Source organism: Passer domesticus, chromosome 9 (assembly GCF_036417665.1).
Source record: "Passer domesticus isolate bPasDom1 chromosome 9, bPasDom1.hap1, whole genome shotgun sequence".
Lineage (NCBI taxonomy): Eukaryota > Metazoa > Chordata > Aves > Passeriformes > Passeridae > Passer > Passer domesticus.
In genome coordinates this window covers 41,772,797-41,785,853 of record NC_087482.1, presented here as the reverse complement: position 1 = coordinate 41,785,853, position 13,057 = coordinate 41,772,797, and the positions used below count along the sequence as shown (strand labels likewise).

The 13,057-nt window shown below is 47.8% G+C and overlaps 1 protein-coding gene across 7 annotated transcripts in view; it reads left to right on the top strand.

The window, feature by feature from the left end:
* FRMD4B (FERM domain containing 4B) overlaps positions 1-13,057 on the top strand; it is a 131,394-nt gene that overhangs the window by 68,337 nt on the left and 50,000 nt on the right. For all 7 annotated transcript variants that reach the window (XM_064433012.1, XM_064433016.1, XM_064433015.1 and 4 more), the window contains exons 2-5: positions 3,720-3,785; positions 4,465-4,559; positions 6,055-6,147; positions 9,324-9,408. In XM_064433012.1, the coding sequence (XP_064289082.1) occupies positions 3,720-3,785; positions 4,465-4,559; positions 6,055-6,147; positions 9,324-9,408 (339 nt within the window). The remainder of the gene's footprint in view (positions 1-3,719; positions 3,786-4,464; positions 4,560-6,054; positions 6,148-9,323; positions 9,409-13,057) is intronic.

Here is a 13,057-nt window from a genome sequence, read left to right as displayed (position 1 = left end):
ACAAGTCCCTTCCCACAGCCTGAGGAAACAGACCTGCAAGCAGATGTGCTGCAGGGAATAAATCAAATAAATCACACCAGTGTCACTGGGAGAGTTAAAAAGGAGAGTTAAAAAGGAGTCCTTTGCTGCTCTGGCTCCAGGAGCTCAGAGTCTCCAGTTGCTGAGGTGGAGGCACCTTTTCCTTGGCCAAAATCCTTGGATGAAAGTGATGGAAGCCTCTTTATGAAGCTCTCCAGGCTTTCTCCAGGCAAGAGGATGGGACTGGGTTGTTGGTACCTGTGACTGTGCTGGAGCATTGCTGTGCCATGTCACTCCTGGGATTGACACCCTAAAGCCTGTGAGGTGAGCTTGCAGCTGCCACAGCTTCCAAAGCTTTTGGTTCTGCCTCCTGTACAGAACAGGACTGTGAAATGGGAGTGTTGCCCCGTGTGCACAGGGAGCAGCTGGATGTGAGGAGAGAGCTGTCTCCTGGACATGACCTCTCTGGTGGGCGACATTCCTGATGTAGGATGGGCTTGTGCTTCCCTGTGGTAGCAATTTGGAGTGATTTTATTCTGATTGTAGGAACGGGGTGAGCCAAGTGATGTGCTCTCTGCCCCATCAGGAATGGGGTGGGGATACTTGGAGTGAGCTCCTGCACAGCTGCGGGAGCCAGGGTGCTGGGGCTGAAGCTTTGGGTGTGCAGGAGGAGGAGAAGGGCTCTGACTGTCCAGGCTTTGTTTTGGGGACTGGAGCCTGCAGATGCAAAGCTGATGGTCACAGCAGCAGACCTGTGTTCCTTGAGCTGGCTGTGGTGGCACACAGTGAGTATCCCTGTGTCTCATCCTGGCTGCAGGAGGTGTCTTAGCAGGAATGTGGCCCTCAGGTGTTCAGGAATGGGCTGGGGGGGCAGAGGGGTGCAAGCAGCTCTTCTTGGAGCTACAGCCACAGGCATATCATGGCCCTGGATATCACTGCCCTGTGGCTTTGTGACTATGTCCCCAGGTGTTCCTGGGGTGACACGAGCCTGTGGCCACAGAGCTCTGGGGATGCAGGTGGGAGCTGCCAGGTTTGTAAAGGCATTTCACAGTGCTTTGTCACTGGCACCGTGGCATCTTCTGCAACTTCTTGACTGAGCTTTCCAGCCCTCTGGGCAGTGGATGTGGGATTTCTGATGAAGGATTCCTGGTGTCTCGGGTTTTAATGTTGTCTGTGTGTATATTTGTAAATGAGGCTTCTAAACTGTTTCCTTATGTTGTCTCATCAATAAAATCGGGGATAATTATATCTTGCCTATCTTCAGGGCTATTATGAGTTTTATTTACTTTTAAGGTGCTTTGCAGTTACCTTGGATAGCTAAATTGAAGCACAGATGATGCTTGGTATTTCTTTTATGTTTTAATCCTTACATATACCTTTGTCCTGAGCACGAGGCTTTGTGGATGTGTTTGCTCTAACAGAAACCTTTTTTACTTAACAACAGACAACCGAGGCAATTAAAACATTCAGAAGTGATTGATACGATTTCACTGGGTGAAAGCTAAAGCAGCTCACAATTAAATAATGGCAACCCTCGTGCTATCTCAGAGCAACAGATGGGGAATGATTTAAAAACAGTATTGGATCCGACGCTTCGCAACAGGGGCAGATTGGTAACAGTGTGTCAGAGCCAGAAATCTGCTCCACCTTGAAGGGAGCGCTGATGAAATGATTAATTGATGGTAATGGGCAACTTAGTTATGAGCCTGCCACGGCAGCCCTTCAGCTCTGGGGAACAAGTAGAGCTGGGAGTGGATCATAATGGGTTTAAGGGCTCTGGCTGCTGTGTTTGGGCAGCAGAGAAATCTCAGGGAGAGTGCTGCAAGTTGGAGTTGGGGTGGTGCAGCTCTGCTTCCAGAACACGAGGGGTGAATTGCTGGAGGTGGTACCTTGCTGGCAGTGCAGGGCCTGGGGATGGTGCTGTGCAGGGTGGAGCACTAGGGGATGAAGCTCTGCAGTTTGGAGCACCAGGGGATGATGCTCTGCAGTTTGGAGCACCAGGGGATGATGCTGTGCAGGGTGCAGCACCAAGGGATGATACTCTGCAGTTTGGAGCACCAGGGGATGGTGCTGTGCAGGGTGCAGCACCAGGGGATGCAGCTGTGAGATCACTGCTGGCTCCAGGGTGGAGCAGCGTTGTGTTCTGAGCTGCTGGCTCATCTGCTCATCTGGCACCTGTGTACAACTTCATGTTCGTAGCAATAAGACAGGGAATGGAAGGGATTTCTTTCCTCTAGACTGGCTCTGCAAGCAGTCCTTGGGCCAGTACTGCTGTTTCGGTGGGTGGTGTGATGCTCAGCAGTGCCGAAAGTTGCCTGTGCTGCTGCCCAGTTTTCCAGGACGCTTCAGGGAGTTGTGCCTGCAGCCGCTCATCTCTGACCTGCCTGCAGAGCTCCTCAGGAGGGCAGTCCCTCTCGGCTTTTGGTCCAGAGGAGCTCAGTGAGTTGGGACAATGGAGCTTTGTTGCTGTGTGGCTGGGGGCAGAGGGGCTGGCAGGTGACAGAGGAGCTGTGCCTCGGCACCCTGGCTGTGCAAACGGGGGCAGAGCTGCGAGCCCTCTGAGGCTGTGCTGTAATCCCGTAGAAAGTGTGTTTATTTTTGTCTCTGCAAGGCTTGGGTGTGCAGCGTGCACAGGGGCAGGAGGTGATGAGAGGGGCTGATGGCACTACAGCTCAGCCCTGTCCTTGTCCCTGTCCCTGCGGAGCCAGAGGGATGTGAAAGGAGAAACCATTGCATGTTACTGTTTAATCCCTTGGGGAGCCTCTGTCTAAGCAAACACCCCCGGCCTCTGCTCACAGCTCACAATTTATAGTCGGCTGGAAGCTTGTGCTGTCAGGAAAATGAGTTACTTTGAGGCTAGGAGAACAAATATGAAAGCCAGGTTTCCTTCACCAGCTCCCACCCAGAGAGTGTTGCAAAGCTGGTCCTCACTGGAGCTGCTGAAAGGCCCAGAATTAGAACAGATATTAAATAATGTAAAAGCTTTCATTGAAATGTATTAGATTTCAAAGGGCAGATACTAAAAGGGCATAATGGGCAGCTATTTCTGAATTGCTCATCTGCTAAAGAGAGGAAGAGACTTGGTTTGCAAGAGATAAATGTGACACAAAAGAGGTGGCTCAGATATAACATCAGAGGTTGCAGAGCTCATCCCATTCCTAGCGATGCAGTTCAAGCACCTTCTTGATGTGTGCAGCTCCTATGTAAGAATCCCATGGAAGTGATGACTTTCAGTAGTGCCCAAGTGAAAATGTTACTGTGCTGGTGGAGACTCCATCTGTTCTAGACACAGGTCAATGGACTAGATAAGGGTTGACTCATCTGCAGGGGAGGGTTGGATGGGTCTGGGTTTCCTGGGTCCCTGGTCATCTCCTCCTCACTAGCACAAAAAGCCCAAGCCTGTGGCACTGGCCAGGCTGGCTCATCCTCACATTTAATTCTCACAGCATTTATGGTTTTTAAATCTCATCCTGAGTGCTGCTAAGCACCCTCAATTGCAGCGTGAAGTTGACAGGAACTGCGAGTGCTGAGGCAGCTCTGCAGATGGAGTCCTTGGAGAAGGTGCTTGGGTACAGAGTCAATTCCCTTACCCATCAAAATCAGACACTTGCTTCACACTGCCCTTGTCCCCAGGCCTCACATGCTTGGTGCCAGCCAGGAATGCTGCCCTTCCTGACAGGGCTGTGCTGCTGTCTTTGCAGATGACCGAGGGCCGGCACTGCCAGGTGCATCTCCTCGATGACAGGAACTTGGAGCTGCTGGTTCAGGTACAGACCTCGCTCTTCTGGGGACTGGCAGCCAGTGCCAGGTTTCTCTGCTTGTTTTCTTTTGGGGGCTGAGGACAAGTTACACTAGAAGAACTCAGAGTGGAATAGGCTGAGGAAATGCGTGCTTCTCCTGGCACCTGGATTTGCTGAAGGATTTCCCAGTGCATCGTGGCAAAATATCTGCCATCAGTTCTGCATTCAGTTTTTGCTTTCACCAAAATTCATACAGGATGTTAAACACACCCCTTGTGGTGGTGTTTTTTGTCATTTAGATGGCAAGAAAACTCTGTGGTTTTGAGGATGTTTTTTTCCCATAACAGAACTCAAAGCACGAGATCCTCCACTACACAATATTTTCTTAATTGAAAAATCCTTCCTGCTGTAAGTGCAGGAAAGCTGGATGCTGCCTTCTCCCCCAGAAAGAGGAAAGCAGCACTCAGTCTGTGCCCTTCAGCTTAATGTCATGGATTAAGCACAGAATTGCCTCTCCATGCTCCACACATCCCACACAGCTCCATTGGGACACCCTGAGTCTGATACATCACTTCTGTATTCAGTTGTACAACAGGGTTTTAGCATGGCCATGTGTGTTTAAATGTCAGTATTTTCACAGAAAAAAATTATTTTTTATTAAAAGCCTAGACTGAAATGAATAATATTATTTTTATTCTTTCAATAGCCCAAACTTTTGTCTCGGGAGTTACTGGATCTGGTGGCCTCACACTTCAACCTGAAAGAAAAGGAGTATTTTGGGATAACATTTATCGATGACACGTGAGTGTGTTTATTGAGTTTAAACAGCTGTGTCACTACTGCAATGTAAACCCTTATCTCTGATACCGTGGCAGCTTGGCATGATGGAAAAAGGACTTTTTCTTTCAAAGAAGAAAGAGTTTCTTACCTTGTGCTTGTGCTGCTTGGCTGGGGAGAGGGGAAGGCACAAAATAGAAAATATTTGGAAAATATCTTCCAGGCACAAACCAGAGAATCCTTGTAAAATATTTTCCTGATGATTTCACATTTCATATTTGTCTCATGCAGTGAAAAAACTGATTCAGTGATAATTCCCCATGCGAGCACCCTCAGCTTTCCTCCTCTGCACTTTTAGTAACAACAAAAAGGTTTTGCATTTATTTCCAAAGTGAATCGCTCCCACTGCTTTGCACCTGAATCTCAAATGTGTTACTGAGCCTTTTAACCCCAAATTTCCGGAGCAGAGGGAGCTGTGAGGTGAGTCCTGCCCAGGAACCACTTTCCCCTCTCTGAGCCTGGGTGTGATGCTCTGCCCAGGCTCTGTGGGAGATCTGTTCCGTGGCATTAACCCAGAGCCAGCCGGGTTAATTAACTGCACTCTCACCTGGTGCTTAGGCTCATCTCTCAGCAGGGCACTGAAATGCTTCCCCACATCTGCTGCCTGCAGGCCCAGCCTCTCCAGAGGAGCTTCAGCTCCCCCAAAAAGCTGGAGCAGAGGTGCTTAGGGCAGTGGGGACGTGGAGCTGTGCACTAAAACAGCCCCTAAATAAACCCCTTGTCCAGTGGGAATAACATTGCTTCCTGCTGCTCTCCATTGCCATTTTTTATGCAGTCCTGGATGGAAGCCTTTCACCTCCAAATCCCATCAGAGCCGTGTTTGGGGCCACCCTGCTGAGGCACATCCCATATGCAGGAGCAGGAGTGGCCCTGGGGACACCCTGGAGTGATGGGAGCTGCTCCTTTTGGTGCCCTGACCCTGTGTTATTTTTACCAACCACTCACATCTTGGGCTATCCCTGGAATATTTTTGCCACATCCTTGTCCTTTCACTTGCTGGAAAATACTTTCCCCCAGCTCTTCTGTAAATCCCTTGAGGATACTGTTTGTACTTGGCTTGTTCTTTCCCCCAGAAGAGCTGCCATGAAATTCTTCTGGATGTTTTTGGCTGCTGGCACTGAGTCACGGTGAGGTTTAAAGTGCTGCCAGAGGATTATCTGAAAGCTGTTGGCTTCCCCAGAAACTCCAGTGGGATTCCAGGGCCTGCCTGGGTGTATGCACAGGGCTGGGTGCTTGGAGGGAGTGTGTGGCCTCTGGAGGGCACCCATGGCTCAGCCTTGCAGGGTTAAGGGTTGGGTAAAAAAAAAAAAAAGAAATAATTTGATGAGATGCTTGCCTGCCTTGGAGCTGAGGCTTGAACTTTTTAAAGTAACACTTGGAGTAATTGGGGGCACTGAAAAGAACCAATTTCTGTATTTTCCGTCCCAGTTTTTAACCTTCTCCCAACCTGTTTCCATAGAGGTCAGAGTGTCTGGCTGCAGCTGGATCACCGTGTCCTGGACCATGACTTGCCCAAGAAACCAGGGCCAGCAACTTTGTACTTTGCCGTTAGGTGAGTAATTGTTTCCACCAAGCAAACATTACCACTTGGGTTTATTTGTCACCAGGGGGTTTTGTTTAAAGGAACTGATTAGAGATTTGATAAAGGAAATAAATGTCAAAGCAACGTGTTATTTTTAGAAGGAGATTAGGCCCTGGCTAAGTGCTGCTCTCTTTTGTATGGAACTATGAAATAAAGTAGGTTGGAACCTGCTACTTTTTAAACTCATTAGGACATGATTCCTAGGGTGGGTTTGGGTTTTGTTTTTTGTTTAAAACGTCATATTTTAAATATCTTCTTCGCCTGACTTGTCTTTGAGTGTGCTAAATTGCAATACAGTTTATTCAAACAATTTAACTTACTTTTTCCCTTCTGTTTACTTAAGGGCTGTCTGTACTTTAAAGGGATTGCTGATGGCTGTTTTGCTCACAGCTTAACCAGTCCCCAGGAAAGAATAAAATCCCTGGCAAAATGATGATTTTGGCCAATGTAATTGCATTACTTTAGGGCTGTTGCTGGCAAAGCTCTGCTGGTTAAGGGCCTGAAAAAAACCCACATCCTACGAAACAGAGCTGTGCTGGCAGAAGAGATCAAGCATCATATTCTTAATATTGTTGGAGTCTTTGTTTTCCTTGCAGTCTGTGAGGGAACGTGAGAGCAGACTGACCTCATTTGCTTTTCAGATCTGGGTAAATTTATGCCTGGTGTGCTTAATTATTTGAAGCACTTCCAAAGCAGAGCCTCTTGTGGAGCTGGGTCAGCTGGCACTGGAGCCTCCCCATGTCCCCCGCTGGTCACCAGGGGAATGGGACAAACAAGTGGCACTTTGTTCTGCTTGAATACGTGCTGGTGTGTGATGGTGTCCAGAGATCCTCTTCCACACTCAGCAGACAGAAAAAGCTCCATTTATGAAGGGGTGATGGGCTCTTCACTGTGTTCACAATGTTTGATCAGCATCTGGGAGGCCAAAACCTGTGACTGCCCAGGAAAGCTGTGAAGGCAATCCTATAACTTGAGCATTCTTTTGGTTGGAATTTATGCTGTTTGCTCATGGTGTTCATTTTGGCCCTCTCTGTTGCAAGGTGGTTCTCACAGGACAGGGTGTGCAGAGGCTGGGGCAGGAGTAAATGTGTGAGGAGTGGGCTTGGAAAGATCAACTTTCAGAAGGGAATTTTAAGCCTGACTACTCTGGGGTCATGAGATGCAAAACAGGTAATCTAGGAGGTGGGCAGTGAGATGCAGAGCAGGAGGAGGAAGATACAGAAATTATTAGCACTACAGAAACTGCCTGATCCATAGAAAATAGGTTTTCCAGCAGAAATCTACTTCAAAACCTGCAGTTTCCAGGTGCATTGCTGGAAATGGAGGAATCTCCACATTGCTGGTTTTCCTTCATCTCTTCTCATCCCTGAGCTTTTGCTGTTCAATAAGGAAACATGTGATAATCCTTTGAGATTTTAATTATTGCCAGCTGGCATAAATTCAATCCAGTCAGAGGTTTTTGGAAGGGCTCTGTGATGCAGATTGAGGACTTTCAGAGATGTCATTTTAGTTTCAAGAATGCTGACAGCACTGGAAGCAGAATCAGAATGTGCACTTTATGGTGCTCCCAAATGTCCCTGCCATGCCCTGAACATCCTTATCTCTGTGGTCCAGTGTTCCCCATCTGTACTGGGGTGATAAGAAGGTACAGCTTGTACCGTGGAGGAAGTGGAGCACAGAGACACAGCTGGGATTGGGGCAGTGCCCCCTGTGCCCTCACCCTAAATCCATAGATCCCACAGCTTCCTGCTTTGTACCAGGAGAGTCTGGGAGCTGCCTCTCTTCAGAACCAGAGCTGTCCTGATTCTGGGTGTCAGCCACACCCGACCCTGGCTGAAAGAAACTGGAAGTGCAAATGAGCTCATTAGCTGAGGAAAATCACTTCAGGGTGCAGTGAAGGCTTCAGCAGGCTGAGGAAGGTCCACTCTGTGAAGGGCTGGTCTGGCAGCAGGTTGGGAAAGGATGAAGAGTGTGGGTCCTGCCCTCTGCTCTGCATTTCTGAAGAGAAGCACTCAAGGGTGTTTAAAGTAAAATTTAGCAAAATTTTTGGGGAAAAAATATATCTGGTGAGATCAAGGCAGGGTAGAAATACCTGTGGTTCATAGAGTTCATGGGGAAAGGTGAGTCATGGAAATGTATAACAGCTTTTCAAACGTCTGGGGCAGCTGCTGGGCTGCCCCTTGGACAGGCTGCATGCCTGTGAAATGGGTAAATTATCTACAGAGGCGTTCTGGAGAGTGCTTTAAAATTAATTCAGTGGAACATGCTGTAGGAATGTGAAATATTAAAGCAATTACTATTTAATGTATCACTTTTCTGAAGTCACAACATAAACACTGCACACATTCCTGACACGTGTGGCAGGTCCCAGCTTTGCTGCTCCCTGGCACGTGCTCTGTGCTGCTGCTGGGGGCTTGTTCCAATGTCCTACAAATCATCCATGCCAAGATGATCATCAGTGCAAAGGTCAGGGGATGGAGCCTGAGGCTGTCAGGAGCCTCACGAGCAGCATGGGGCTGTGGGAGAGATTGGTCTGGCTCTGATTGCCCTGGGTCATCCAGCCCTCCTCTCTCCAGGACAGGGCATTGGGAAGCTCTGGAGGGATCTGCATTGCTGAGGCACTGCTGGTCCAGGTCTTTGCTTGGCTGCAAAAAAGTTGTGTCTCCTGCCTAGCATTTAGTGGGAGCATCTGGACCTGGAGTGAAGTTGGGGGTTCTTACTAAAATCTCTGTTCTCCTGGAAGGAAGGTGGTCCTGCAGGGCTGCCAGCAACCCATCCTCCAGCAGAGTGCTGGACTGGCTTCCCCACCTGAAGCATGTTTGGAGTGGCTTTTTCCACTGCTGTGACTTTGCCTGCAGAGGAGGCTTTGCTCCTGTAGCATTCAGGGTTTTCATCTCATTTGAAAAGTCATCAGATATCCAGGATCTATTGAACCAGGAGTCCCTGTTCCCTGTGTGCTGTCAGGCTGTGATTTCTGCTTGTTCCCTCCTAAAAGGCAGGAAATTAAGTGCAGTAGCTCATAGTTCCTCTGTGCTATTTTATTGCTGGAGAACAAAACACTGAGGAAATAAAATGACTTGGGAGGAAGATGAAATCTATTCAAGAGAGTAACTAATGTTTTTGGTTCTTTTTTTTTTAATTTTCAGGTTCTACATTGAAAGCATTTCCTTTCTCAAGGACAAAACTACAGTGGAGCTGTTTTTTCTGAATGCCAAGTCCTGTGTACACCAGGTAAGACTTGGAGCTTTTTGTGCATCTTTCCTATTGCTCCTTTGCCACATACTCAGTCCTGAGAACTTGGCAGGAGCTGTGTCTGATTTCCAGAACTAATTGAAGTATTAAGATCTCAGTGTGCTGACTCCCTCCTTGCCTTGAATGCTGATGCTTCATGCACATGAATGAGGCTGATGATGGTTTCCCAGTCCTGCTTTCACAACCCTGCTGTGTGCTCAGTGATGAGTCTGAAATACTCAAAAGCTTTTAAGTTACTTGGAATCTGGGTTTTTACTTCCCAGGTAGGCTCTGCTCAGTGGCACATCCTCCTGCAGTCTGCATTGCAAACACTCAGTGCAAGTGTCTCTTTACTGACTTTGAATCAAACTTGTCTTAGGAAGAAAAGGCCTGTTAGGAAGGTCCTGTGTTGTGGATTTGGTCCCTAATTCCTTTATTTCCTGCCTTAATTCAGTGAGATAGTCAAGTAATAGTAATAGCAACATCTTCCACCGAGTACATGCGATGCGATCCTGTATTCGAGTTTTAAAGATGGAGGTTTGGGTATTATCAAGTTGGCGGCGCTCATTCCAAGCATTCAAGCGAGAAGACTTCATAGATCAGTGCAGTCGTCTGATGTGGCTCTGTTGGGCTTCTTAAGGGAGGAACATCTGGAATGGTTATTTGAAAAGTTGTGGATAAGAGCTGGTGGAAGAAAAGAGTCCATCCTGCCAGTTTGGGAGCCCGTGCCAAGGACAGAAGGTGGTGGTGATGAAAGCCAGTCAGAGTGGGAGTTACCTAGTCCCAAGGTCCGCTATCCAAACCATGTAACTGGTGGAAAGTAGAGTTTCAGAAATGGATACATCTGGTTGCCCAGCGACATGGTATTGAAAGTTTTGAGAATGATAACATCAGTAATGCCTGGATTAGGCATTACAGGGGCATACCTCACCGAAAACTTATTACGGCCCTACAATTAAGAGCCAATGTCTGCCCGACGAGAGAATTCCTGGCGAGGGGTAGGCAGGAGAATATTGTTCAATCGTGCCAGCATTGTGCTGCTAGGTCTGAAACTGTTGCTCACATTGTCGGGACCTGTCCAATCACACAGGAAGCCAGGATTAAGAGACACAACGCCATCTGTGAAATTCTTAGCTGTGAAGCTAAGTAGGCAGATTGGACGGTTTTTCAGGAGCCACACCTGCGAGATGAGGTCAAAGAACTGTTTAAGCCGGACTTGATATTTGTAAAGGATTCCAAAGCGATTGTGGTGGGCGTTACAGTGAGATACGAGCACAGTAACTCCTCATTGAGGGAGGCTGCTGCAGAAAAGGCTAAAAAATATCAGCGACTTCACCCGCAAATACAACAGCTAACTAACGCGGTGGATATTGAATATGTAGGCTTCCCCATGGGGGCCCGTGGAAAGTGGTATTTTAAGAACTCTGAGCTGCTTTCGGCCCTTGGTCTCTCCAAAATGAGGCTGGAGAAGACTGCTAGGGCCCTGGCATCCCAAGTTCTTATCACCTCTGTAGATATCGTACGTATATTTGCGAGCAAAGCCAGATCAATTGTACCCCTGTAGTGTTATTGTATGAATAAACCAGGCCCCTTCCCCTGGTTCACTGGACAGTTTTGGGTGGGAGGGGCTCATCCATCATAACCGCATCTTTTAAGCCCGTATTTGGGCTTTAAATTCCAATTTGGACTCTCAGGTGGACGGGCCACCTTACTTAACCCGGAAAAGAGACATATATAATTTATATGTGTTTATTAAATAGCAATCACAGTTGTTGGAATATTTTCTGTATTTACTTTCTGGTTGAAAAGCTTCCACTGTTTTCCTAAAATACTCAGATTGGTAAAATACATGTTTTTAAAAGGCTCATCAGGAAGTGGTAATGAAAATCCTAAAGAATAAGGTTGATTTGCTGCAGGTACATCTTGGTCTGGAATAGGAGTAGTGTGGCAGCCAACTTTGCCATGCCCCTACACGCAGCTGCACTTCAGTGAACTTTACTCTGATGCTTCTGGGATTTTCCAGTTAATGTCAAACTCTGGTGCCTTTTGTTTTCACTCATTGTTCAATCAGTCTGAGGGGGTCACCTGGTTCTTGCAACCTTTTCTTGGGAAACTGTCCTTGGTGGTGGAGCTCAGTGTAGCCAGCCAAAGCTTTCACCTTCAATATGCTTCAGATTTTGGAAGATTCTTACTCAGGACTCAGTTTTTCATTGTTTTATGAAAGCATATAGAAACCTGGAAGTGGTTGATGGCAGAGCTGTGGCTGTGCTTTGTACAGGAATTGCTTTCTGGAAGAGTGAAGGAAATTGGTGCATTTTTACAACTGAAGTTTGAAAGACTCTTAAAGAACTTGGGGCCTCACTGGTTATGGTTATTAAAAAGCAAATCTGCATATTTGACATATCTGCCACTTAAAATGAAGGGTCTTGGCAGCTTGTAGCCATCCTTAAATTGTTCCTTAACTGGAGCAGTTTAAAAAGACAACAGAAATAATTTTGGAATTGGAAAATGGTTCTGGTTTTGGGATGGAATGTGGAAAATGCCACTGCTGTTGAAACAAACCCTATCCAATATTAACACATTTGAGTGCCAGTATATGTGTTTATGTGTATGTATAAAGCATAGCAGAAAGCAAAGGAGGAGAGAAGCATAAAAACAGAAGTTTGAAGGCAGGCTGGCTCTTTCATTTTTCCCTATGGTTTGCAAGGTGTATGCTCTAATTGAAGCAACCCAAAGTGTGGCATCCCTGTTCCTGCAAGCAAAACTGCCAGAAGCAGGGGGTTGTGCTGTGTCCAGTTTCTGTGGGCAGCAGAGGGATGAGGAGCATCACTTCCTCCTGAGAGGAGGATCTCTGGGCAGCACCGGGTGATTCAGCATGCAGGGAAAGCTGGGGAGGCCTGGCTCTGCCTGCAGCTCTCTCTGTGCTGGCAGTTTCACAGCCCAGCTCAAGCCTGTGGCTCCTTCAGCAGGAGCCAGTTCATCTACTCTCAAGTAGCTTTTAACCTTGCAATTAACTCTTGTAAAAATATTCTCTTCTACGTGGCAAACTTCGGGTCAGTCTCCAGCTTTCAGGGAGTTGTGAAGGGCACATGGGGCCAGCCCTCATCCTGAGCCCCTGGCATGGGGACAGGGGGATGCACAAAGGCTCCTCAGATGTGCTCCCACAGCCTGTCCTCTCCCCTGGTGCTGCTGGCTCCTTTCTGGGGCAGGGAAGGAGCCAGGGCATGTCTGAATGGGAGCATCCCCAGCTCCATGAGGCTGATGCTCACTGATGACAGCCAGGAATGTTCCCTGGCATTTCTCAGTCCTTAATCCAGCTCCAGGAGGTTGGACCTGCCTCAGCCTGGCATTTTGTTTTTTGCCTTTTTTCCCCTTCCTTTCCTTTCTTTGCTGTATTCTTGGAGTGAGGAAACCCCAGTGTGTCAAAAATCAGGAGGCCACAGCCAGCCCCTGTGCTCAGGAGAGCTCCCCAGTGCACAGGCAGTGCCAGAGGATGCCCTGCCAGGGCAATATCCTAGCCTGGATCTCTGCATGAAGCCTGTGCTCTGTGTGGGCCAGGAATGTGGTTTGGGATGGATGCTGCAATACCTGGGGTGTGCTAAGGCCTGTGTGGATAAGATTGCTTAAAAGTCAGTCGTGTTTTTTTGCT